Raw genomic sequence first — 26,938 nt, 5'->3', positions numbered from 1 at the left:
TATTCATATTCTCTGTTCATTTGAGTTTGGAAAAAAGTCTTAGCATATTCAATGGTTTTCAGGGATTTTCATTTTAAGTTTAAAAGTTCTGATATATTTGATTTATAACTTTTAGATTGATAGAATAGAATTTTGGAAATAATATAAGTGCTTTGTAAATGTGTATTCCTATGGAAGATGATTTATCATGTGTGTGTATATATATATATTTTTTAATACACACTCAAAACATATTTTGTGGAGCCAGTCTGTATGAGTGTGACAGATGACAGGAGGGAGTATGGAGGTGCCAGTGGCAAGAGAACATTTTTATCTGTATTCACAAACTTCAGGAAATACTGTCACCATTGCTTCTAGTTTCTTATGCCACTAGGAGGCAGCTAGACATCTTCCTCAGTGTCTAAGGGAATTGCATAAATGAATCTTGAGTCCTGGACTCTTCACATTCACATGTGGTTGGCTGGGACCCTGACTTACTCCCTCACCAGAGTGGTAATGATGGAGAAAAGTGTCGCACCTACACTGCTGGTGGACGAGGTATGCATACCCAGTATGACCAGGTGGGAACAGGGTGACTTGCCATTTCTACTTGATGACTAAGGTGATAGAAAGAGTCAATTTGTGCTGCTTTTATATAGAGGGAGAAATTCATAAGAAATTCAGAACATTCCCTATTTGTGGAAGCCATGGTGGGGCCTACCCAATCGTATTTGAAACTAGTGGCCCAACAGGTATGGATACTGCCTAACAGAAATAGACTCAAGATCTTATCGCCTATACTTGCAGCATCTGGGGTTCTTGAGAGCTCAGAACAGCGTCAGCATCAACAGCTTGTGAGAAATGCAGAATCTCAGGTCTCAGCCCTGACCTGCAGTATTATAATTTGCATGCTCATGAGAAAGCAGGCTTCCTTACAGGCAGCCTTCTGGATGTTTCCCGTTACATTGTGTATCTTCCCTCTTCATGTGACAGGCAAGGACTACATGTACTGAACAGAATTTACCCTGATTTTGATGACTACGTCTAGTGTCATTAAGAAAAGTTAAATTTGGGAATCGGGCTGTAGCACAGCGGGTTAAGCGCAGGTGGCGCAAAGCACAAGGACCAGCATAAGGATCCCGGTTCGAACCCCGGCTCCCCACCTGCAGGGGAGTCGCTTCACAGGCGGTGAAGCAGGTCTGCAGGTGTCTATCTTTCTCTCCCCCTCTCTGTCTTCCCCTCCTCTCTCCATTTCTCTCTGTCCTATCCAACAACGACAACAACAATAATAACTACAACAATAAAACAACAAGGGCAACAAAAGGGAATAAATAAATAAATATTAAAAAAAAAGAAAAGTTAAATTTAATGTGCTTTGAACTTTGTTTTGATAATTAAAAAAAAAAAAAATCAGTGTATTTAAGCTCCCAGAGGGTTGAGGGAGTGTTGTTTTTGCGGCATGCAAAATACATTTCCCACCTCTTCACCAAAATAGAAGAAATATACACCAAAGATGAAAAAATAATGAATTTTTGTATATACCAAATGAAAACTGAAAATGTACATGTTTTGCTTCCAATATTTCATGGGAGGGGCAGGATGGGAGAACAGACCTCACATGTACACCATGCACTCTACCTACTGAACCACCCCCAGCCACTGAGTGTGCACAAAATAGCTTGATGACACCTAGAATTGCCAAAACCATCTTGAGGAAAAGAAACAGAAATGGAGGCATCACACTCCCAGACCTTAAACTATATTATAAAGCCATCATCATCAAAACAGCATGGTACTGGAACAAAAATAGGCACACAGACCAGTGGAACAGAATTGAAAGCCCAGAAATAAATCCCCACACCTATGGACATCTAATCTTTGATAAGGGGGCCCAAAGGATTAAATGGAGGAAGGAGGCTCTCTTCAGTAAATGGTGCTGGGAAAACTGGGTTGTAACATGCAGAAGAATGAAATTGAACCACTTTATCTCACCAGAAACAAACCAATTCCAAATGGATCAAACACCTGCATGTCAGACCAGAAACAATCAAATACTTAGAGGAAAACATTGGTAAAACAGTTTCCCACCTACACCTCAAGGACATCTTTGCTGAATCAAACCCAATTGCAAGGAAGACTAAAGCAGAAACAAATCAATGGGATTACATCAAATTGAAAAGCTTCTGCACATCCAAAGAAACTATTAAAGAGACCCCTCACAGAATGGGAGATCTTCACATGCCATACATCAGACAAGAAACTAATCACCAAAATATATAAAGAGCTCAGCAATCTTAGCAACAAAAAAGCAAATGACCCCATCCAAAAATGGGCAGAGGATATGAACAAAACATTTACCTCAGAGGAGATCCAAAAGGCTAACAAACATGAAAAACTGCTCTAGGTCACTGATTGTCAGAGAAATGCAAATTAAGACAACACTAAGATACTATCTCACTCCTGTAAGAATGGCTTACATCAAAAAGGACAGCAGCAACAAATGCTGGAGAGGTTGTGGGGACAGAGGAACCCTTTTACATTGCTGATGGGAATGTAAATTGGTACAGCCTCTGTGGAGAGCAGTTTGGAAAACTCTCAGAAGGCTAGACATGGACCTTCCATATGATCCAGTAATTCCTCTCCTGGGGTTATACCCCAAGGACTCCATCATAACACCCAACCAAAAAAGAGGTGTGTACTCCTATGTTCATAGCAGCACAATTCATAATAGCTAAAACCTGGAAGCAACCCAGGTGCCCAACAACAGATGAATGGCTGAGAAAGCTGTGGTATATATACACAATGGAATACTATGCAGCTGTCAAGAACAATGAACCCACCTTCTCTGACCCATCTTGGACAGAGCTAGAAGGAATTATGTTAAGTGAGCTAAGTCAGAAGGATAAAGATGAGTATGGGATGATCCCACTCAACAGAAGTTGAGTAAGAAGATCTGAAAGGGAAACTAAAAGAAGGACCTCACCAAATTGTAAGTAGGGCACCAAAGTAAAAACCCTGTGGTGAGGGGTAGACATGCAGCTTCCTGGGACAGTGGGGAGTGGGAGTGGGTGGGAGGCATGGGTCACAGTCTTTAGGTGGTGGGAATGGTGTTTATGTACACCTAGTAAAATGTAGTCATATAAATCACTAGTTAATATGAGGGGGAAAATTAATTGTATGTCTCGAAGTTTTTTAAAACACAGACTGAATCTTTTTAATATATAGGCTGTGTAATTGATATACAGACTCTCAAAAGCCTAGACCAAGTAGATCAGAAGCAACCAATAGCATAGCTATATACAAGATACTGGGTACTGTACAGCAAACCCTAACAAAAGGACTTTTCAAAGTTAACCCAATTACCAAAGAATGTGATGATAACATTAACTATCGATTGTCTTTTTGAACCCTAAGACAGCAGGAACCTCACATCTCCACTATAGAGCCTCTACTTCCCCCAGTCCTGGAACCCTTGGATAGGGCCCACTTTCCCGTATGCCTCTCCCATTCCATATCAAATAATATTGCATCTGCCGATCACAACCCAATCAACACAACGATTGCCACCTCAACATGCTTCACTTCAGACTGTGTCCAGAGATTTCACGTGTGGAATAACAACCCTTCAGCTTCATTACTTGGGTGAGACCTTTCCTTTCATAGTATACTCTAATTCCATCCCAGGTGGTTCACTTTCTAACAAAGTCCCAAAACCTAGATATAGACCAGGTTCTGTGAGAGAGAGCATATGTTCACACAAATCCATAAACTACTGCAAAATATATACCTGAAAGCAGAAGTACACTAGAGTATGCAGTGAGTATCCCCCTAACACTTCTTCTCCACTATTCCAAGTTTTGGGTCCATGATTGCTCAACAATTTGTTTGGATTTGTATGTTAACTCTCTTTTCAGTCACCAGGTTCCAGATGTCATCAGGATGCCGGCCAGGCTTCCCTGGATTGAAGACCCCACCAATGTGTCCTGGAGCTCCGCTTCCCCAGAGACCCACCCTACTAGGGAAAGAGAGAGGCAGACTGGGAGTATGGACCGACCAGTCAATGCCCATGTTCAGCGGGGAAGCAATTACAGAAGCCAGACCTTCCACCTTCTACAACCCACAATGACCCTGGGTCCATGCTCCCAGAGGGATAGATAAAGCTATCAGGGGAGGAGGTGGGATATGGAGATTGGGTGGTGGGAATTGTGTGGAGTTGTACCCCTCCTACCCTATGGTTTTGTTAATTAATCCTTTATTAAATAAAAGAAAAAAAATAGCTTGATGACTAGCAATGGTAAAGACTGCTGCACTCTGCGAAGGGAGACTGGATCATCCTACTCTGCCACTTGAAGACTTGTCCTGAAATAAGTGCAGCCTAGATAGAATGTTCCCAACTGTGACTAGGGACTGTGAGCTCAGACTGACAGGAACTTGGAGATTATATAGGCTCCTGTGCTAACTATGAATAGATAATGGGCCCTCAGTCAGATTGATGTGAATAAACAGTTGATTGTATTTTATTTTCTTCAAATGTAGTGCCCTAGTCTGCTTTCTAGTTCTGATCTCAACTCTTGACTCTATCTTCTAGACAGTATTTCTAGTTCACCTCCATGTTAACTATCAAGCTCAAGCAATGATTATTAAAATCATAGGCCCCTAGAAGCATACATGAAATAGAATTCCTACCATCTTTCCACCCGCAGGTCTCTATTCTCATCTGTTCTATTCCTACTTGGTTCCTATTTACTGAACATGTCCTGCTTTGTATCATCACATCTCAGCTACCCACTTGCTACTGATTCCATCCTGAACTCTCTGGGCAGATGACCTCACCAATGTGTCCTGGAACCTTACCTCTCCAGAGCTCTACCCCACTAGGGAAAGACGGAAACAGGCTGGGGGTATGCCAACATTCATGTTCAGTGGAGAAGCAATTACAGAAGCCAGGACTCCCACTTTCTGCACCCCCAAAAGAGCTTTGGTCCATACTCCCAAAGGGCTAGATGACAGGGGAAGAAAAGTCAGAGAACTCTGAATCTCTGTTTCATCAGGACTCAAGGTGTTTGTCACCAGGATTCTTGTTTTTCTACCATCAAAAGGGAAACAAATCTGGAGAAAAGAAACCAGGTGCCTTTTTTTTCCTTATCAGAAGGAAGGACACTTACTTGGAAGTAGTAATAGGTGTAGGTGTGACTTAGAAAGGAAGTGATGGCAGGAATATAAAAAAATATAGATGGTTTATAGATATAAAGTCAACCCATAGCTGACTGTGGGAGAACTGCAGTTTCCAGTGGAGAGGGATGAGCACAGAACTCTGGGAATGTTAATGGAAGTATACCCCTATTAGCTTACAATTCTGTAAATCTATATTAAATCACTAATTTTAAAAAAATAGCTTGGTGGCCCCACCTCCCTATAAAGAAGCTTGATGAAAAATTAGTGCCTTTCCAAAGGGGCACTTTTCCCTTCTCTGATGGCATCCAGCAAACTACAATTTTATAACCCTGATTACATATGAAGTTTATGGTTCTGAAGCAAATTTTACACAACTGTAATACTGATAATATGAGATAATACTGTATTTTGTGCTCTATAATTTTAATATTTCTATTCAGTATTGGGTAGAAGCAAAAATTGAGAGGAGAGGGGAGATAGGAAAAAAGACAGACACGTGCAGCCCTGCTTCACCACTAGTGAAGCTTCCCCCAGCAGGTGGGGACCAGGCACTTGAACCAAAGTCCTTGTGCTCTAATGTGTGTGCTTAATCAGCTATGCCCCTGCCTGGCTTCATTATTTTCTGTTTCTCTTAGTTGATTTCATGTCTGGCAAATGACTGAATGTCCAGTATTAAAAGACACGGAAGGACAAAAATGGAGTGATGGTTCATTCACAAAGCTCCCTTGACATCTCTATATGTGTGTGGTGTACACCCCCCCCCAAAAAAAAAAAAGGTTTTCCTTGCACAGGAGTGTTTCATATATGTCTGTGCTAGAAGATAGGGTATATACCTAGATGAAATATTGCCTAAGTAGGAAATTTGTGTGTTGAAGACTTTAATTTGCTCAGCTATGCTTAGAGAAAATGTGTTTCATAGTGTGAAGCACAAAGGATTGCAGTCTGAGGCCCCAGCTCTCCATCTGCATGGGGAAGGGGTCACTTTACAAGCGGTGAAGCAGATCTGCAGGTGTCTCTGTCTCTTCCTCTCTATCTCCCCCCACCCCTCTTGATTTCTCTGTCCTATCCAATAAAAAAATGAAAAAAAAAATGGCTACCAGGAGCAGTATAGGCACTGAGCCCCAGCGATAACCCTGGAAGACACCAGAAAAGGAAATACAATGTGCTTCATGTCAAGTATTGGCTTGTGCCATTAAATAAGCAGAAATGTAATATCTTAAACAGAAATAGGTGTATTAAATGCAGAAAATACTGTTACTATTTTATTCCATTTATATGTGATGTGACACCTTTCGTTCAGTGCAAGATTTTTTTTTTCAATGCAAGAGTTTTCAGTGTCAATCACCAAGACAAATGGCTCCTTGGTTTCTAGGGCTACTAGGTAACATAGAAAAGTAGTATGCTAAGACCATGTAGTGACCTAACTACAGGAGGGTTATGGGAGTTAAGGGAAAGAGTGAATAAAAACACATTTAGTCTGGCTATGGTAGGATGAATTGTAACTGGGGAGGGAATGAGGCTAGAACCGGGGTAACTGGTACAGCAGGTAATTATGACAGCTGAATATTTATCTGTATAAGTTCTTGGAATAGGATGTTGAACTTTCAGTAGATGTTCTTGGTTTCTATTCTCAGGATCAAAATCATCCCAATGAGAAATGTAAGGTCACAGCAAGCTGTTACACCAAGTCACTGCTCTGAACCCTTTATCACTTGGGTAAGCAGTCAGGTCTCACACTACAGGCTTCTGTATCCTAGTGTTTTAAAATCGACTTCTATCTCTTGCTATTATTTACATTTTCTAGGTAGGTGAAGTAACTTCAATCCACCTCCTTTTATCAGTCTCCTATGCTATGAAGGTGTATAGTACGTTGACTTCAGTCAGTACTGGTCTATTTACTCCATTTGAAGGCTGCGTTCAGCCACAGTGCAGGTTACTACCGTTCAAGTGAAAATCTTGGTGTCATTTCCCCTCTAAAGCAGAAATTGTCACTTAAAAGTGAGTATATTCAAGACCGGTCATTTCAGGAACTTTATTCTAAATAGGAACTTGAATAGTTTAGGTTTACTTTCCTTTTTAAGCTCAACACCTTGGGGTTTTCATTATTTTGGACTAGTAAACTAGTTAGCAGGACTTGCACAGAAAACAATTGTCTTGAAAACATTCCAGGGAGAAGGGAGGGATGGCTTCTTGGTAGAAAAGGAAAAATCCTTCCTGACCTACTGGCTAAAGGGTGGATTTCTAGGTGTTTTAGGATAGAGGGTGGACTCTCTTAAGAGTAGTTTTAACAACTAGAGAAACAATGACATATGTCACTGTTTTTGAATTTCCACAAATAGGGTGAGCTTTGGACAAATAAATTAATGTTCAATGAACCACATTAAGGCCAATACCAGCCAGCTGATACCAAGTTTATGAATAATGGAGATGTCATTTCTCTATTTACTACTTTGCAGAGTCCAAAAGTACGTTGTGAGCACGTCGTCCCAAAAAAAAAAAAAATCATAGAAACTTTTGTTCAGGCTAGAGATTAGCACATGAAATATTACTGTTGGGCCCGAGGCCACCAGATTTGAGCTCCTGAGTGATTTGGCACCATGTTGGCTAATTGTGGCCATCGCGAGCCTGGAACCTATGTTTATGGCGCACCTTTAGCATGTTTAGGTCTCACCTCATACAGATTGGTTTCCTATTTGCTCCCTGCTCCTGAAGGCCAACTCTAATGGGTACTTTACCTTATGTTTAATCCCCACATTCTTGTTTACCATTTTACTTATGGGAAGTGAAATCCTCTGTAGGAAATACTCACTATTTAGCCCTCTTCAGAACTTCCCCACTATGGTTTCTTAATTGCTTCTCACTGGTTAGCAAGTGGGAAAGGAAATGGTACTTATGACTGATGATTCCTTTTCTGTTTCCCCCTTCTCGTGCCCAGATTCCTCCATATTGGTGTTCCAGGGTCATCCTCATAAATTTCTCCCAGTTAGCAAAGAGTGGCCCTCTGAAGAATGCTGCTCCTCACCCTTTCTGGGAAATCCAGAGGCAACCCCAGAGCTCAGGCCTGGCTTCCACGAGGGAGAACTTGGAGCTGGACATCAGCACCTAGCGTGCCCCCTGGTTCTCTGGTCAACTGAATAGGTTGGCGTGGGTAGAGGGCAAGGGCTGGATTTTGTCCCAAAGGAAAAAAAAAAATCAGTTTCATTTCTGCTTTTTCACATCTAGAATACTTTTAACTCTTGCTTTTTGTTCCCTAAACCTGTGTGAGTTTCTACAAGTTAAGACTCCAGAAACTAATGTTGGTGAGAATAAGGAATAAAAGGAACCCACAGGGCTGGGTGGTAGCATAACTGGTAGAGTGAACATATTACCATGCACAAGGATGTGGGTTCAAGTTTCCAGTCCCCACATGCTGGGGTGGGGGGACTTCATGAGTAGTGCAGCAGTGTCCCAGGTGTCTTTCTCCCTCTCTCTGTCTCTCAACAATTCTCTCCATCTCTATAAGGAAGAGAAAGGAGAACAAATAAAAAAAGGAGCCCTTGTACATAGTTGGTAAGAATGTAAATTGATTCACCCTCTATGGAAAATAGTATGATATTACTTCAAAAACATTAAAAATAGATCTACCATATGGCTCAGTAATTCCACTTTGAAGTATTCAAAGACCACAAAAAACCTAGACGTGTGTGTGTGTGTGTGTGTGTGTGTACCTTCATTCACTGCAGCACTATTTACAATAGGCAAGATAGAGAAATAGTCCATGTGCCCAGTGCCAGCTGAGGGAATTAAAAAGTTGTGGTACATAAACACAATGGAATACAATACAGCTATGAAGTCTTACCTTTTGCTACAACACAGATGGAACTGGTGAGGGTCATGTCAAGAAATCATTCAGGAGAAGAAGGGCAAATACCAGATGCTCTCACTTACATGTAAAATGTAAAGAGACGAAGCAAGGGAACAAAGTCAAACGAAAAGAAACACTTAGACACTAACTGCAGAACTGAGGTCACCAAAGTGGGAGGGGGACTGATGTCCTAAGTGTGGAAGGAATCCAGTGGACTTTGGTGAAGGGACAATGGTAATTCGGTGATGGAAGTAGTCTGGTAACACATATCACAAAAGGTGTAGAATTGGGGGCCAGGTGGTGGTATATTGGGTTAAGCATACATAATGCAAAAGGCAAGGACCAGCACAAGGATCCTGGTTTGAGCTCCTGGCTCCCCACCTGCAGAGGGGTCGCTTCACAAGCAGTGAAGCAGGCCTGCAGGTGTCTGTCTTTCTCACCCCTTCTCTTATCTTCTCCACCTCTTTAAATTTCTGTCATATCTAACAAACAACAGCAGCAGCAGTAACAACAACAATAACAGCAACAACAATGGAAAAAAGATGGCCTCCAGGAGCAGTAAATTCATGGTGAAGGCACTGAGCCCTGGCAACAACCCTGGAGGCAAAAAAAAAAAGTGTACAGTTGTATCCCTGAAACACACAGCCTTGCAAATAAATTTTACTTCAATAATTTTTAAATAATAGCACCAACAATTTAAAAAGAAAGGGGGGAAGAAAGATGGGCATAGTGTTTTCTCATCAGACTATCATACTTGAGGTCCAGATATCCCAGGTTCGATCCCTGACACCACCATAAAGCAGAACTGAGGTGTGTTTGGTCTCTTGTCTCTCTCCCTCATTAAAACAAAATATTTTAAAAAAACAAAAAAGTCATATGGAGTCACTGGCCACTCTGAGTGGAGGGGCAAGACCCGCAGGGAAGGCAGGAGTTACAGTAGCAGGCCAAGGAGAATCAAGCTGGCTTCTGATAAAGCAGCAGGGTGCTTAGGAGACTCTTGGAAATCCAAATTAGTTAGAGATGCAGTTGCTGTACAGACAGACCCTTTAAAACTCAGGGAGTTGGGCAGTAGTGCAGCGGGTTAAATGCACGTGGCGCAAAGTGCAAGGACTGGCATAAGAATCCCGGTTTGAGCCCCCGGCTTCCCACCTGCAGGGGAGTTGCTTCACAGGCAGTGACGCAGGTCTGCAGGTGTTGTTTTCTCCAGGCTGGCTTCACGGGTGGGAGACAGAGACCAGGGACTCATGGCTGAGCTGAGAATGTAGTTTAATCTTTATTCACAAGCGGGCAAGCAGTCCAACAACCTAATCACCACACAATGGGCTCCTCCATTTTTCTCCTCAGCCTGCAGCGTCTGGAACCCAGGAAGTATGTCTGATCAGGGGTGGGAGAAGGAAGAAGCGTGGAACTAGCAAGGACTAAACCAAAATCTCCCGGAGGCAGGGGGAGGAGCGAGACCAAACCAATGTAACAGAATGACCATGTATATAGACCACAGTGTCAAGCAATGTAACAGAAGGGATCCCAGAAGCAGAACTAGGAGCATACCAACAATTTCCCCTTTTTCTTTTTAACTAATTGACCATAGTATCAGGAGTGTGGGGTGAACAGAAACCTATATTGTACAGGCATTTTTAAAGAAGAAACTGGCACAAACATGGAGGAACAAGTAAGCGAGCAACAAGAACCAGTGTGATGCCAAGGGAAGGCCTGAGGGGGGCATTTCTTGCCTCTGTGGGCTTCTCTTATCAAGCTAAAGGACATCTCTTGTCTCTGTGGGATTCTCTTGCCTCGACGGGCTTTTCCTGCCTCTGTGGGCATTACCTAGCAAGGGGGAGTATTGCCTATAGAGTCCCAAGGCAGCTGGCTACAGTCGGTCTTTGAGAAACCCAGCAGCACAAAGGGAAGCTGCTGCAGAATTGTGCAAAATGTCCAAGAGGTGTACCAGTGAGTCCGATAGAAGTGCCAGTCCAAAGCAGATGTCCATGGGAGAAATGCCAGGGGGGTGAATTGTTGCTTGAGGAAGGTCAGCTGTTGGAATTCTGCTTTTCTGTAGAGAACTTGACAGCTGCAATTCACTTGCTTGTGAAACAAAACTTGTAGCAGGTTAGAAGTTTACCACAATTGAGAACTCGATGATTATAATTGGTTTAAGTGTCTTTATAAATTTGGAAGGTCTTTCTCATTTCATTTTAAGGCTCCTTAACCAATTTAAGAAGGTATTTGAGAGCTTTACATAACAATAACGTCCTTTTTTAACCTTAAGTTACACCCGTATAAGATGGAGACTCACCCTAGGTGTGTGCAGGTTTTTTAGACCAAATTAGTTAAAATATATTGATTTTTAACTAATTTTTACCTCAGACTTTAAATGTAAGTTAATTTTACCTTTATGAGAATTATGTTGAAAACCTTTTTCTTTTTCTTTTTTTTTTCCTCCTCCAGGGTTATTGCTGGGCTTGGTGCCTGCACCATGAATCCACCGCTCCTGGAGGCCATTTTTTCCCCCTTTTGTTGCCCTTGTTGTAGCTTCATTGTGGTTATTATTATTGCCCTTGTTGACGCAATTCGTTGTTGGATAGGACAGAGAGAAATGGAGAGAGGAAGGGAAGACAGATAGACACCTGCAGACCTGCTTCACCACCTGTGAAGCAACTCCCCTGCAGGTGGGGAGCCGGGGGCTCGAACCGGGATCCTTACGCCCGTTCCTGCACTTTGCGCCACATGCGCTTAACCCACTGCGCCACTGCCCGACCCCCGAAAACCTTTTTCATTTAACTTTGCCTGGTAAGAATGTAGCCTTAAAGTTACATTTCTAACCTTAAAGTTAATGTTTACCAAACTTCAAACACACACATAAACATGGTTTTCAATACACAAGGAGAAAAACTTTTGTTACAAAGACATGTCATTTTAAACATGAATTTAGATCTGTACTGTCTTAGTTGTTCGGGTCTGTGTTGTCCAGCAGTGACTTCTTGTGCAGCTTCACTTTCAGGAATTGCAGGGTTGCGATCACTGCATGGATGACTGCTCCTCTGCTGTCAGAGCCGAGCTGGGGATCTCGGTCAGGGGGCCTAGTCCCGGCAGGGAGCCCGTGGTCTCCGGGCGGTCTCCGGGTGGTCCGGGATCTGCCCAGACTTCATAGCAGGAGGGCGGGCGGGCTGGCTGTGCAGAAGGCACAGGCCGAGGCACTCTGGGGCGGGGGCCAGGATGGGCTGCAGCTCTGCCTGCCATGCCTGCTGCCCTGCTCCCAGCAGCCGAGCAGCACGAAGGGAGCCTGTGGTGCCCAACGCCCCGTGTCCCGGGCGAGCAGGCTCTGGCGGGCCGGCAGTGGACCGGAACCAAAGTGTGGCCCATAACGAAATGTTCCAGAGACAGAGAAACTGTCTCATGAAGAAAGAGTAGAGGCTTTTAGATACCTCTCCATAAGTAGAAAGGCAGGCCATTGTGGCTTTACTTATCTGATCTTCTTTGGTCTGTTGCATGTGTGCGAAGCTGAGATTCTTGTCCCTGTTCAGGAGCCATTATGTTGTTTTCTCTGGGCTGGCTTCACGGGCGGGAGACAGAGACCAGGGACTCATGGCTGAGCTGAGAATGCTGTTTAATCTTTATTCATGAGTGGGCAAGTAGTCCAACAACCTAATCGCCACACAATGGGCTCCTCCAATTTTCTCCTCAGCCAGCAGCATCTGGAACTCAGGAAGTATGTCTGATTGCGCCTGGGAGAAGGAAGAAGCGGAGAACTAGCAAGGACTAAACCAAAATCTCTCTCCCGGAGGCAGGGGGAGGAGCAAGACCAAACCAATGTAACAGAATGACCATGTAAAAAAAAAAGGGCAACAAAAGGAAATAATAATAATTAAAAAAAACTCAGTGTGAACCTTAAGGAGATCATGCAGGAGTCTTAAGTAGAAAAAAAAAAAACCCATCACATAAATATTAATGATATAAGGAGGGTGGAGTTAAGATGGCTGTATGAAGACAACCCCTAAGCTGATTTTCTCAAGAAATCTCTTCATGGGGCCAGGTGCTAGCACACCGGGTTAAACACACATAGTGCGAAGTGCAAGGACTAGTGCAAGGATCCTGGTTTGAGTTACTGGCTCCCCACATGTGGGGGGGGGGCGGTGAATCAGGTCTGCAGGTGTCTATCTTTCTCTCCTCCTCTCTGTCTTCCCCTCCTCTCTCAATTTCTCTTTGTCCTATCCAAAAAAAAAAAAATCATCATCATCAACAATGACATTGAAAAAAAACAAAAAGAAAAAGGCTGCCAGAAGCAGTGGATTCATAGTCATAGCGCAAGCACCGAGCCCCAGTGATAAAGCTGGAGGCAAAAAAAGAGAGAGAGAGAGAGAGAAAGAAAAAAAAACCTCCTCAGATCTTGGAAGCAAGATGTTCAGGCCAGTAGGAGAGAAACTATAGAGGAGGGGACCAAGAGAAATCACAGTGGAAAATTATAACCCATTTATGAATTGGCAAAAGAGTGCTAGAAAGGACAAAAGCGGGCCAAGTGGTAAGTTTCTTTCTTTTTTCTTTTTTTAAATTATCCTTATTTATTGGATAGAGACATCCAATAAATACTGAGAGGGGAGAGAGAGAAAGGCAGAGAGAAAGAGAGACACCTACAGCCCTGCTTCACCACTTGCAAAGCTTTCCCCCTGCAGGTGGAGACCGGGGCTCGAACCCTGGTACTTGAGCATTATAACATGCGCTTAACCAGGTGCACCACTACCTGGCCCCATAAGTGGTGAGTTTTCTACTGCATTCCGAACTCCATTCCTCAGCCCAGAGGAGGCTTATTTGGGTGAGACACAGAGAGAAAACTGGACAGATTTCTGGACTGAACTTCCCAGAAAGTGCATCTTTTGTCACCTATCCTATTTTTGGTTAATAGATCCAGAGCAGGAACTCTCTGACAGGTCAGCTTACCTGCAAACTAGTCTGACTTTTAGGTCAGATTACAGTGTGGATGGATTCCTGTGACCTTCTTTGACTGGAACTGAACTACAGAGAGCCCAGAAGCAAGTTGGTAGGCTGATTGGTCTTTCCTCTAAAACAATCAGGCAGCCATCCCTTGAACCTAGGCCTGTCACTCATCATTACAGCAGAGACCTAAAAAATAGGTACTTTATGGACTTGGGACAGCTTCATCAGACCAACATCCTTCTTAATTGTGTGCATATCTATGTTCTGTTAGTTTGTTAATTCCTTCTCTGGCTCTCTGTGTATGCTCCTTTTATTTGCTGTGGTTGGCCTTTAAAATTTTTTAAAATGATTTTTTATTGGGGGGATTAATGGTTTATAGTCAACAATAAAATACAACAACAAAAAATAGAGTACAGTAGTTTGTACATTTCTCCAAGTAACAATTCAACTCCCTCTAGGTCCTCTGACATCATGTTCCAAGACCTGAACCCTCCCCTTGTTTTTGTTTTTTAAGGCTGTTTTGTTCTTTGTTTGTTTGTAGCTGTTCCAGTTGTCTACTTCTCTCTTCACTTTGAACACAAGAGATCCTGCCTCTCATCTTCCAAAGGCAGTGGTGTCAACCATTAGAATAAGAACTCTACCCACTCCAGAGACTCATCAAAGATGACTAATCCACAGCAGTAACCCTTGAGTCAAAATAAACACACACACACACACACACACACGTGTGTGTGTGTGTGTGTGTGTGTGTAGGAGACACTACAATTCTAGAGTTTCTTCTGGTTGTATACTGTCTCCTATGTGGTGCTAGGGCTTGCACCCAGTAAGCTATCACTCTGGTCCTGGTATTTATCTTTTTCTTTTTACTTTTCTCCTTATTTTATTTTTTTTTCCTTTCCTCCCTCCCTCCCTTTCTTCCTAGTGAGCACTGTTTAGCTCTGGCTTGTCGTACTGGGAATCAAACTTGGTACCTTGAAGCCTCAGATATGAAAGTCTTTTACATAACCATTATGTTATTTCCTCAACCCTTGGGTATGTATCTTTAACCACAAAAAATGAAGATTTGTGGGTCCAGAGAGCTGATTCAGCTATAAAGCACATGACTTGTATGAAGTCTTAAGTTCGATCCTCAGCACCACGTGAGAGCAAGAAAGACAAAACAAGCAGAACTTCATAGATGCCAGAGTTTGCTTTGCTTCTCTCATTAAAAAAAAAAAAAATTAAAAGAATAAATGAATAAATTACATTGTGATTAGCTATGAGTCTCAGCTCACTTTTTAACAAGAAAGAACAAAAGAAAGAGTGATGCCAACAGAGAAGAATCTGTCTTGATTAAGATGAAAATGGGGAATCCAAGGTGAAAACAGGCACTGACCCAGTAATTTAACTTTTAGATATTTGTCCTTTAAGATACAAAATGTAGAGGATATCAGTCTGAGCTCCTGACTCCCCACCTGCAGGGAGGTCGCTTCCTCGGCAGGGAAGCAGGTCTGCAGGTGTCTTTTTCTCCCCCTCCCTCTGTCTTCCCCTCCTCTCTTTATTTCTCTCTGTCCTATCCAACAACAACAATAACAACAGAAAAAAAAGATGGCTGCCAGGAGCAGTGGATTTGTAGCCTGGGCACACAGCCTCAGCAATAACCCTAGAGGCCCAAAAAAAAAAAAGTGAAGTGGTATGTAAAGTTTTAGTAGTGTTATTATGGAATGAAATTATTGGAACAACTGAATATTAAATAATGGCTAGTGAGTAATGGTATAATCAGAATGAAATGTTTTTGCCAATAATAGCAAATATGCTAGTAGCCTGAAAGGGTGGGCAGAGCATCAGACTTAGTAGCATGAGCTCTTGAGGTCAACACTTGGCATTGCATGTGCCAGAATGATGCCTTAGTTCTCTATCTCTTGCTCGTGCTCACTAATAAAATAATATTTTAGAAGTATGTTATGGATGTTTATTAAAGCCACTTATCAAAATATAGTGCAATCACATTAAGCAGAAAAAGTAAATAGCTTTCCATATATTTTTTTATTTTCTTATCTTTATCTATTGAATACAGACAGCCAGAAATTGAGAGGAGAGGAGAAGACAGAGAGAGAGAAAGACAGACACCTGCAGCACTGCTTCACCACTCACAAATAGGTGGGCACTGGGGGCTTGAACCTGGGTCCTTGCACATTGTAATGTGCACTCAACCAGGTGCGCCACCACCCAGCCCTGTTTTCCATATGTTCATAGAAAATAATCTAGAAGGATGAATACCATTATAGTAACAACAAATTATTTCTGAGGTGAAGAATTGTGGGTGATATTTATTTAGTTACTTCTCCTAATGAACATGCATCTTGTACAACACTGTAAAGCAGGAAATATTTATATGGAGGACAACAGTTTGAGTTCTTAGTCTCCCCCTGAGCCTGTTCTGCCACACCTGCTGGCTAAGGGGGAGCCAGAAGTTGCCCGGAAGCTAGTAATTGTGCCTTAGCAAACTGTAAAACCATCCCAGGACTGGAGACATAGCTCACTGGGTGGGGTACACTTGCAGCACAGGCCTGAATCTCGGCACCACATGGGAGTACCACAGTGCCAAGAGAAGCACCAGTGCTGTGGAGTCTCTCCATTTTCTCTCTGTCATGCTTTATTTGTTTCTGTATGAAAAAAAAAAATGAGCAGGGAGCAGTGCTAATACACATGCTTAAGGCCCTAAGATTGGGGGGGGGGGGATCATCCCAGAAGCATGTTCAAACATGGTATCCCATGTTTTTAGATTCAAAGGAATCTGTCCGATTTCACTAATGCTGAAATCATATTTGTAAAAGGACAACCTTTCCCCAAGGACAGCAGAGAGATTCTGATTAACTAAGAATGTTTATAGAAGAGATACTGAAACCCATCTGCCTTGTAAACCTTAATGCCTTGAAGTTATATGATAACCTGCATATTTTCGATTCTGTAATCTCACTTGCTTACTGGTGCCGCATGGTAGTTTCAGAATGTTTATTCTAGGAATGTACCCATGTGGCCTCCTTGTCTCCCCTTTAAAAGGGAGATGAGTTCCAGACCTCGGGATCTCAGAGCTATGGGCCCATATTGGCATGCCGGCCTGGGATCTCCTAGCTAAGATTTGTCTCTTATCTTTGTGTAAGTTTGTGTACTGGCCTTATTTTCACTCTTTCAAACTTAAGAATAAATTCCTTATACTTCACTTAAAAAAAAAAAAAGGACAACCTTTCTTCTAGGTAGGGGGAGCAATTTTACCTTCACTTAGAGGTTTCTCAGATTTTCTTGAGAGACAGAGTGACATCTTTTCCAGGATCAGTTTGACCCCTTCTACTGTATTTGAGGAATTCCTACTGCCTATGCAATTTCACTCTTGATTATTTATAACTGGTGTTGTTCAATTACATTGTAAAACCCTGTAAAGGCAGAAGTTCTGTTTTTTTTTTTTTTAAGTGTTATTTATTTACTCATTTATTGGTTAAAGACAGAAAGTGAGCTAGAAGCAGGAGATAGAGAGGAGAAGAGAAAGAGAGACACCTGCAGACCTGCTTAACCACTTGTAAAAGCTTCCCTCTCCAGGTGGGGGCCTCAGGTCCTTGTGCATTGTAACATGTGAACTCAGGTCCTTGTGCATTGAAACATGTGCAGTCAACTGAGTGTATACCACCACCCAAATGCTTAGAAGTTAGTTCTCTTATTGTATCTGATCCTCAGGGTTCTGGCTCAAAAATGAGTCTCCCATAAGTGCTTTAGAAATCACTTGTCCTCTTGTGGTTTTGTTGCAGAAATTATCCCCAAACATGAGACCAAGCTGATAATAGTGAAATGAGAGGAGTTATATTTTTCACTAGTGGGCAGGAGAATTGGATAATTTCAGAAGGATTCTCTGTCCCAAGAAAGGACCAGCACAGATTTAAATAGCATTTTACAACATGGTTACATTTCCATTACAAACCAACCAGACAAGATGAGTTAGTTTTCACAGGGATACAGTCAGGATTAATGTGTTACTTTGACACAAAGCAACTTGGCTCTGGGAGGCACATGGCACTTTCTCTGGCTGGAATTCCTCCCACCCCTTGGTGCCCTCCTGTTTAACAGCTCTTATCTCACAGGATGGCATGGATTCCTTAACAGCTCTTATCTCACAAGATGTCTTAGGCTGTTCTGCTCAGGATAGGTAGGAATGGGGGCAGCAGCTGCTGCTTCTATTTGCCATCAGACAAGAGGGAAATATGAGGGTAGGTTATGCTAAAGGAATATGCATCCATTATCTACATCAGTTTGAGACACGGTGTACTCAAGAAGACAGAGACCTCCAGAAGAAAGCATGAATTATATAGAGGAAGTGCCCTGAGCCTATGACCCTGACTAAACTATTCTGCATCGCTGGACTTCAGTCTCACTTTGCAAAATGGCGGAAGGATATTGGGACCCAGTGAACGTGAGGCTCCCGCCAGTCCTGACAGAACAGTTCTGAGAATGTGGCTAGCTAGTGGTAGCGGCTGCCTGCCCACCTTTACCCCAGCCTGTGTGCACAGTAGAAGGGTAAGCCTTGTGGTGTACTGGAGACATTACACTGTCTTATTTTGTGTCAAGTAAAGGAAACGCATAAAGAAAAAGTAACACTTCCCACCCTACCCCCATGAAAATAATGATATCAAGAATGAATACATAAGTAAAGAAGGCTGGAGAAACAGCAGTGGCAGGAGAGGTGCTCTCTTTGCAAGAAGAGTTCTCAGGATGAAGTCTTGTAGTGGCTGTGGCACAGGGTCCATCACTGCCGTGTCAGAGGTATCTCTGAAGGATTGGACTTGCCTGCCTGTCTGACCTGGGGTCTGAAAAAGAGGCGGGAGACCAACTGTCAATGCACCAGAGCTGCTGCAAGGCAGTGCAGCATCCATCCAGGTACAGGCCCTCTGCCCCCAGCCTCCTGGCCTCTAAAGGCTTTGATTCCATCTTCACTCCTCACAGAAATCCAAGGAGGTTCAGTATACTGGGATGAGAAATTAGAGAACATGTCTGTCCAAGAACAGGGTCATGATCTGAATCCACTTACTCTAGCATCTTGGCACTTTTGTAGAGAAGAGAACTCCCTCCTCCCCCCACCCACACCACCCCCCAGAACTGAAAGGAGGCTGATAACTCAAGCTATCAGTTGACCTCATTCTTAGGCCCTGGGGGAGAATCACAGAGATAGTGGAGGATGTGAGCAAACCACCATCATCAACCAACTTTATCTAAAAGTTTTTCTGAAGCTCCAAACTTGATTTTACAGTAAAAATGTGTTTGCTCAGTAAGGGGCTAGCACTTCCTACATGGGCTCATTTATTACAAATGTCCTGCTGATGTGTTGTCCTTCAAAACCTCTCTATTGAAACTGAGTTTCCCTTGACCAGCAATGAGTCTGTTAACTGCTGTTTTGAGTTGTCAGGAAAGTCATGACATGTTTTTGCACAGAAAATACATCTTGACTTTCCTGACAGCCCAATGTGTGGAATCAGATATATTTAAACAGCATAGTGCAAAATTTCAGGGCAGAGTCTGATTCTCACTTAGCTATTTTAAAATGAGAATTTACAGAAAAGATAAAAAATGACAACCACACATCAAGTATTAAAAATGCTAAAATATTTCAATCACCAGGTTCCAGATGCCACCAGGATGTTGGCCAGGCTTCCCTGGATTGAAGATCTCACCAATGTGTCCTGGAGCTCAGCTTCCCCAGAGACCCACCCTACTAGGGAAAGAGAGAGGCAGACTGGGAGTATGGACCGACCAGTCAACACCTATATTCAGCAGGGAAGCAATTACAGAAGCCAGACCTTCTACCTTCTGCAACCCACAATGACTCTGGGTCCATGCTCCCAGAGGGATAGAGAATGGGAAAGCTATCAGGGGAGGGGGTGGGTTATGGAGATTGGGTGGTGGGAATTGTGTGGAGTTATACCCCTCCTACCTTATGGTTTTGTTAATTAATCCTATAAAAAAAAAGAAAAAAAATGCTAAAATAAATAAATAAAAGCCCTGATTTAAAAATAAAGATTTTTTTCTCTCTTGGGAATCATTTACAGTAGTATATGGTTCAGAAACTCATATTTTCATTGTTAGAAACAATGATGAATAAGAAGTTGAACTTGGATTCCTATAGAAAAATATACAGAGGAAGCTGGGCGGTAGCGCAGCGGGTTAAGCACAGGTGACACAAAGTGCAGAGACCGGCATAAGGATCCTGGTTCGAGCCCCTGGGTCCCCACCTGCAGGGGAGTCGTTTCACAGGCGGTGGAGCAGGTCTGCAGGTGTCTATCTTTCTCTCCCCCTCTCTGTCTTCCCCTCCTCTCTCCATTTCTCTCTGTCCTACCCAACAACAATGACAGCAATAACAACAACAACGACGATCAACAACAAGGGCAACAAAAGGGGGGGATTACATAATAAATAAAAAATTTAAAAGAAAGAAAAATTTCCAGAAATTCAGCCTGGGGGGGTTCAGATAGTGGTACACTCATTACCACAAACAAGACCTGGGTCCAAGTTCCTGGTCCCTCCATCTGTGTGTATGGGGGGGGGGGCTTCACAGTCGAGTGCTGCTGGTGCTTTTCTTTTTCCCTCTTCTATTACTCCCTCCCCTCTCAATCCCTCTGTCTTATCAAATCATGTTTTAAAAATTAAGTCTTTATCTCTCTCTCCCCCTCTCTGTCTTCCCCTCCTCTCTCCATTTCTCTCTGTCCTATCCAACAACGACAACAACAACAATAATAACTACAACAATAAAACAACAAGGGCAACAAAAGGGAATAAATAAATAAAATAAATATTTAAAAAAAATTTTAAAAAATTAAGTCTTTAAAAAGAAAAAGAAATGGAACTTCAGATACACATCTGAAATATCATCTTCCACTGATAGTGAATAAAGTTGGTTATACTTAAGCTTCCTCCTAAAGTTCCTATCACAGAAAGGAGTCTGAGCTTTGGAAAAAAAATTTTCAGCTCTGTTACTTGCTGGTCATACGGCCTTGGAGAAGTCACCAAATGTTCTAAACTTAGGTTTCTTCGTCTGTAAAATGGTGGTCATACTATTTTAAAGGTTGTTATTAAACTTGAATTTTACATGCCATATAATTAGTAATTAACTAGTACATTTTAAGTATTTGTGGAACACTTATTATTGTTGGTGATCAGGGTGTAATCATGTCTTTGCCACCCGACTAGGTTTCCTGATCTCTGAGCCAATGACTTCTGAGATGGGACTATATGTTTTTTAAATTTTTATTTTTAAAAAGGAAATACTGACAAAAACCATAGGATAAGAGGCATACAACTCTACACAATTCCCACCACCAGAACTCCGTAGCCCATAACCTCCCCTGATAGCTTTCCTATTCTTTATCCCTCTGGGAGTATGGACGCAGGGTCATTATGGGGTGCAGAAGGTGGGAGGTCTGACTTCTGTAATTGCTTCCCTGCTGAGATGGGACTATTAAGTCTACCATCTGAAATTATTGTGAGGACCAAACAAGTCCTGAGTGTGAACCCCCATCAGGGTTCACATCTACTCATGTTTGGGCTGCCTCTGCCTACACAGAGAGAAGAAAGTGAGATATCCCTTCTAGGCACAGTTTTTGTATCTGCTTTTTTCCCCAGTTATTTAAAAATAGTCTAGAATGAAATTGGATGTAGAGGTGGCCAAACAGTGGCGCACATGGTTGAGCGCACACAGAAGATAAGCATGGACTCAGGTTTGAGCCACTGTTCCCCACCTGCAGAGAGGATGTTTCACGAGCAGTGAGTGAAGCAGGTGTCTCCCTTTATTTCTCCCCCAACCCTCTCAATTTTTCTCTGTCATATCTAATAAAATGGAAAGAGGAAAAAGCAAAATGGCTGCCAGGAGTGGTGGATTCATAGTGCTGGCACCGAAACCCAGAGATATATTGCTGGTGGCAATAAAAACAAACAAACAAAAAATTGATGGGGAAGTTACAGCAACTACCAGGCAGCTAGCTGCTTCTGCTTCAAGTTTCTTTTCTACTTCTTCTTTTTCCTTACTTTTTAATTTCTTATTTTATTTTATTTTATTTTTTTTACCAGAGCACTGATCAGCTCTGGTTTATGGTGGTGCAGGGGAGTAAACCTGGTTTCTTTTCTTCTATTCTAGTCCTCAGCAGCAAATCAAGGCCCTACGGCGGTGCAGAAGAATTAGGAAATGATTATTTAGGTTGGGTGGAAAAAAAGATGGGCTTTAGCTTTCAAAAACACCAGAGCAAGTGTAAAAACAAAAGTGTTTTCTTAAGAGAAAAATAAAATCCATTAATTCCCCAATTAAAAAAATACAAAACAAAACAAAACAAAACAAAGAAAAGAAAAAGAAAATCATCAGATTTTATGGGAAGCTAGAATTCACTGTGTAGTCTTTATTTGCACTTTTGGTGTGAAGCCAAATAAGATGAGATCTATTGAAGGGCTCTCTGCCATAGCCCAACCCAGGTCTCCATCTTCTCACACACCAGCTTCTCTATGGGGCTTTTCTACCCTGCACTGCCACAGCCTCCCAGAGAACATTTTCCAGACACCTGAATTTTGGGATACCAGCGTCTGTGCCCAAGGCTTCCTGGTCTTACTAAGCCCAGCAATTAAGAGACTCACCTGGGACATTTGCACACTCGTCTTTGGTTCTCTGGATAAGAAGGAAAAAAAAAAAAAAAACTGGTGAAATGACTGTCCTGTCGACACTGATAATTCCCCCAATGCACCTTCTTTCTTCTCCCTTTTCCCACTTTATTGAGGTTACAATGATTGAGAGCCCAGCCAGAGATTCTTTCCCACTCCTCTCATCATCATCTTAGAAAAACATAGTTAGGGAGTCAGGCGGTAGCACAGCGGCTTAGGTTAAGCGCACGTGGCAGAAAGTGCAAGGACCGGAGTAAGGATTCTGGTTCAAGCCCCTGGCTCCCCATCTGCAGGGGAGTTGCTTCACAGGCGGTGAAGCAGGTCTGCAGGTGTCTATCATTCTCTCCCCCTCCTCTCTCCATTTCTCTCTGTCCTAACAACGATGATATCAACAACAACAACAATAATAACTACAACAACAATAAAAAGACAAGGGCAACAAAAGGGAAAATAAATAAAATAAAATAAAGAAAGAAAAAAGAAAAACACAGTTAAAGGGGGTGAAATGGTGGCTTGCCCAGTAGAGCACACACATTATCATGTGTGAAGACCTGGGTTTAAGACCCTGGTCCTCACCTGTAGGAGAAAACTTTACAAGTAGTGGAGTAAGTAGTACTGCAGGTGCCTTTCATTCTCTCTCTGTGGTTCTCTTAGTCTCCATTAAAAAGGAAAGAAAGGAAAGAAGGAAAGAAGGAAGGAAGGAAGGAAGGAAGGAAGGAAAGGAGGAAGAAAGGAAGGGAAAAGGTTAGCAACGAGTGGTTGCATACCTGGTTGAGTACACATGCTAAAACACGAAAAAGGAAAAGTGAGAAAATAAAAGAAAAAAAAGAAAGAAAGAAAAAGAAAAAGGCTGCTGGGAACTGGTGAGGAGCAGGAGTTGTATAGCTACTGAGTCCCAGTGATAACCCTTGCAACAAACAAGCAAACAAAAAATCCCCTCAAGTAACAACAAAACAAAACACACACACACACACACACACACACACACACACACACACACAGAGACTGTTATAAGACTGGGGAGATATCTCAGTGTGTTAGAGCACAGTACTTGTACACCTTAAGGTCCAGACTAGCATGAGTGTCTGAGCTGAGTCTCTCTCATAAAAGCAAACTGAAAACATTCCAGGTTGCTGTGATACAGACCAAAGTTACTTTGACCAAAAAAAAAAAAAAAAAAAGACAAGTGCAAATGTGGGTGGAAGTAAATTAGTTGCCATGGGACCCAAATCCTGGTTGGAAGGTCATTGGGGTCAGTCCCAAGCCACTCAGGTTTTGGCTCAAGCTTTCCAATATTCTTGCCCACCACAGCCTCCTCTCTCCCTCAGGGAATTCCTGTGCTGGCTGCAAGGAACTCACGCCTGCTGCTGGCTTAGGGAATAGAGCCTAATCTTTTTTTTTTCTTTAGTGATTTGATATTAATTTATACAATTAAAAGATAGCAGGGTCATAATTCCACACACGTTCCTACCACTAGAGTTTATGTCCTCACTCCCTCCCTTGGAAATTGCAGCAGCGGTTCTCCTAAGGTCCCTCGTGTTTTGTTTTGGTTTTTTCCATGTTCCTGCCTTCTCTTCCTTTCTAAGTCACACCTACACCTGTTACTACTTCCGAACGTCTTCCCTTTTTTCTTCTACTCTCTGCGGGTTTTGATGGAATTGGGGTTCAGAACCCTCCGGTCATCTTCCCCTAGCATTTCTCCTGCTCTGGGAGTACGGACCAAAATTCATTACGGGTGCAGAAAGTGCGAGTTCTGGCTTCTGTAACTGTTTCTTCTCTGGACTTAGAAGTTGAGCCCAATTTTACAAAAGAAAACATAATAAATCTCGCGGATGGAAAGTGGAAACAGGCAGAAACTGTTCTCGGGTTTTGTCTCCAGAAAAGACACTGTGTCTGAGCCCGCAATGCTTCGGGAGCCCTAGAAATGTACCCGGTCCCGGGCAGGGAGAGTGCAGGATGAGCCGCCCAAGGCAGCAGCGCCGGTAGGTGGCCGGGGACTTACTACGGTTGTAGATGATGAGGATGACCACGGACAGCAGAAGGACTCCGCAAGTCCCGGCCAGCGGCGCCCAAATGTAGAGGTCACAGGAGAAGTTCAGGCCCTTGGTTTCTACTGACGACAACGACCTTCAGGGGTGAGCCCGGGATCTCCCGCTCTGCAAGTCCCCAGACTGCTCTCCCGGCCAGTTCCCCTCCTCTCGGGACCCCAATCCTATCCCCCGCACCCCCTCACCTGGTCCCGCTCCCTCCCACCCCAGGGACCCTGCTCCTAGCACTCCCAAGACCCCGATCCCGCCCACCCCAGGGCCCCCGGACCCAGCTTTCGTCCCTCCGCCCCCACCCCCGGGCCCAGATCGCGTCCCGACTCCCATCCTCCCGCCCCCCATCTTCCGGGACCTCCTGCCCACCTCAGGGACTCCGCTGCTGGACCCACCCGGCTCCCCTCCTCCCGGGACTCCTTACGTCCACTCCAGGGGCTCTGCTCCCGCCCCCAACCCCCCCCCAGACCCCGCTTCCTCCCACCCCCTGGACCCCACTCCCACGGTACCTGCGCGGCCCGTCTGGGGCCGACACACCTCGGGGCGCACTGTCACAGGCCGCGCTGCTCTGGTGGGTGCCGGCGTGGGTGGGGGCGGCGCGGGTGTGGTGGTGGGCTTCGCTGCCGGAGAAAAGGCGAGACGCGCGCTGGGGGGTGCACGCCGAGCCCCCCACCTCCAGCCCTGCCTCACTCAGCACCCTTCCCGGTGATTTACTGCAGGCAGGCGGTCTGTCTGTGTGTGGGGTGCACTGCAGAGGGGGCGAGGGGTGGGGCTGGGCCAGGGGGACCCCCGAACGGTGGGTGCGGGAGCCTGTTGCACCCCCTCACCCCCAACTCCCAACTCCCAGGACCCAGGGCTGGCAGCCTCAACACAGCCCCTCTCCTGGGCTCAACTTGCAACCCAATGGTGGCCTGGCTTTTATTCGCATTTTACTGAGGGGCAACCGGAGGCTCAGAGGACTCCAGTCACTAGTTCGGTAAGTCCAACACTCCACCCAACTCGAACCCAGACAGAAGGCTCTTTTCAGTTCCCGTCGGGCTGCAGCATGGGAGGAACGTTTAAGCACCCCCCCCCTCATCCAAGGGACTCGAACACAGGGCCTCCGAGTGGAAAGCGCCAGAGCTGTGCACCCACACCCCCACATCCTCAGACCTGGTGTGAAGACGGGCACGAAGGGGCTGAAGTAGATTTTGTAGTTGTTCATAACGAAGCAGAAATAGTAGCCTTCTTCTTCCTTGCGAAATTTGTGCAGGGTGAGAAAACAGGTGTCACTGACCTTCTTGCCAGAGATCTGTGTGGGGTTCAGGTCCTCGGCCATCTTGGCCTGGGTATTGGTAGTGGAAGGGATGTACATGAGGAAAACGGGGCTGCTGTGGGGCTCGGGCCTCTGGAAGAGCCAGGAGCAGCCCTGCTGCGCTCTGGGCAGCACCTCGCAGCGCAAAGTCACCTGCTGCCCCAGTTGAGCTGTCACACCGTCCTTCGGCCACATGCGGAACCCGCTGACCTGTGAGGCCACGGGGTCTGCTGGGGACAGGAGGCGAGTATGAACTGGGAGTCCTAGCCTCTCACCCCACACTCTCCCTCACCCCCACCCCCTTTCACGAGTAAGGCGGACTCACGGAGCTGCAGGACCAGCGGCAGGAGCAGGGCTGTGACCAGCGGGACCATGGCTCTCTGGGCCCCTCAGTCTGGGCTCTGAGCCCGGAGGGGAGACCGCGGGGACTCTGTCGAGGTGGGATGGGGGTGGGGGTGGGATGGGAGAAGCAGAACCTTCGTCCAGCCAATTTCAAGTGCAGAGGATGTGATGTCACCCGAAACCCCAGTTATGAGAGAGAGAAAGAGAGAGAAAAAGAGAGGGGGGGAGAGAGAGAGAGAGAGAGAACTTCAGAGCCACCCTCTTTTTAGTGGTTGTCACCTTCCAAGCCAGAAAAAACTAGGTGCTTGTAGGGTGGCCTTAGAAGCCTCCTTCTTAACCAGCTGCTGGGAGTGGGGGAGTGGTGGGGTGGGCTGGAGAACTGTGAATTTTATTTATTTACTTATTTATTTATTTATTTATTTATTTATTGTTTCCAGGGTTCTTACGGGGGCCCAGTGCCTGCACCTTGAATCCACATTCCTGGAGGCCAGTTTTCCCCCCTTTTGTTGCCCTTGTTGTTGTAGCCTTGTTGTGGTTATTATTGTTGTTGAATAGGACAGAGAGAAATGGAGAGAGGAGGGGAAGACAGAGAAGGGGAGAGAAAGACACCTGCAGACCTACTTCATCGCCTGTGAAGCGGCTCCCCTGCAGGTGGGGAGCCAGGGGCTTGAA

General features: G+C 44.2%; 1 protein-coding gene across 1 annotated transcript; it reads right to left on the bottom strand.

Moving 5' to 3' along the window:
- Positions 1–17,736: 17,736 nt before the first annotated feature.
- On the bottom strand, positions 17,737–26,359 carry CD8A (CD8 subunit alpha). Its single transcript, XM_060187372.1, has 6 exons — positions 26,250–26,359; positions 25,783–26,151; positions 25,140–25,250; positions 24,594–24,701; positions 22,568–22,598; positions 17,737–18,762 (listed from the first exon to the last, which is right to left on the bottom strand). The coding sequence occupies exons 1-6, from the start codon at positions 26,296–26,298 to the stop codon at positions 18,702–18,704; spliced, it is 729 nt and encodes a 242-aa protein (XP_060043355.1). The 5' UTR covers positions 26,299–26,359; the 3' UTR covers positions 17,737–18,701.
- Positions 26,360–26,938: the final 579 nt, after the last annotated feature.

Source organism: Erinaceus europaeus, chromosome 3 (assembly GCF_950295315.1).
Source record: "Erinaceus europaeus chromosome 3, mEriEur2.1, whole genome shotgun sequence".
In the NCBI taxonomy this organism is placed as follows: Eukaryota; Metazoa; Chordata; class Mammalia; order Eulipotyphla; family Erinaceidae; genus Erinaceus; species Erinaceus europaeus.
The sequence above is the reverse complement of the archived record's forward strand: the minus strand, read 5'-3'. Positions and strand labels throughout refer to the sequence as shown.

Bases quoted from the DNA above. Each gene is read 5' to 3' on its own strand.
- CD8A (XM_060187372.1), bottom strand. From the start codon at position 26,298: ATGGTCCCGCTGGTCACAGCCCTGCTCCTGCCGCTGGTCCTGCAGCTC. The intron at 26,152-26,249 runs GTGAGTCCGCCT...TGTCCCCAGCAG, and splicing joins GCCGCTGGTCCTGCAGCTCC to ACCCCGTGGCCTCACAGGTC. The intron at 22,599-24,593 runs GTAAGTCCCCGG...CTTCTTATCCAG, and splicing joins CCTCATCATCTACAACCGTA to AGAACCAAAGACGAGTGTGC.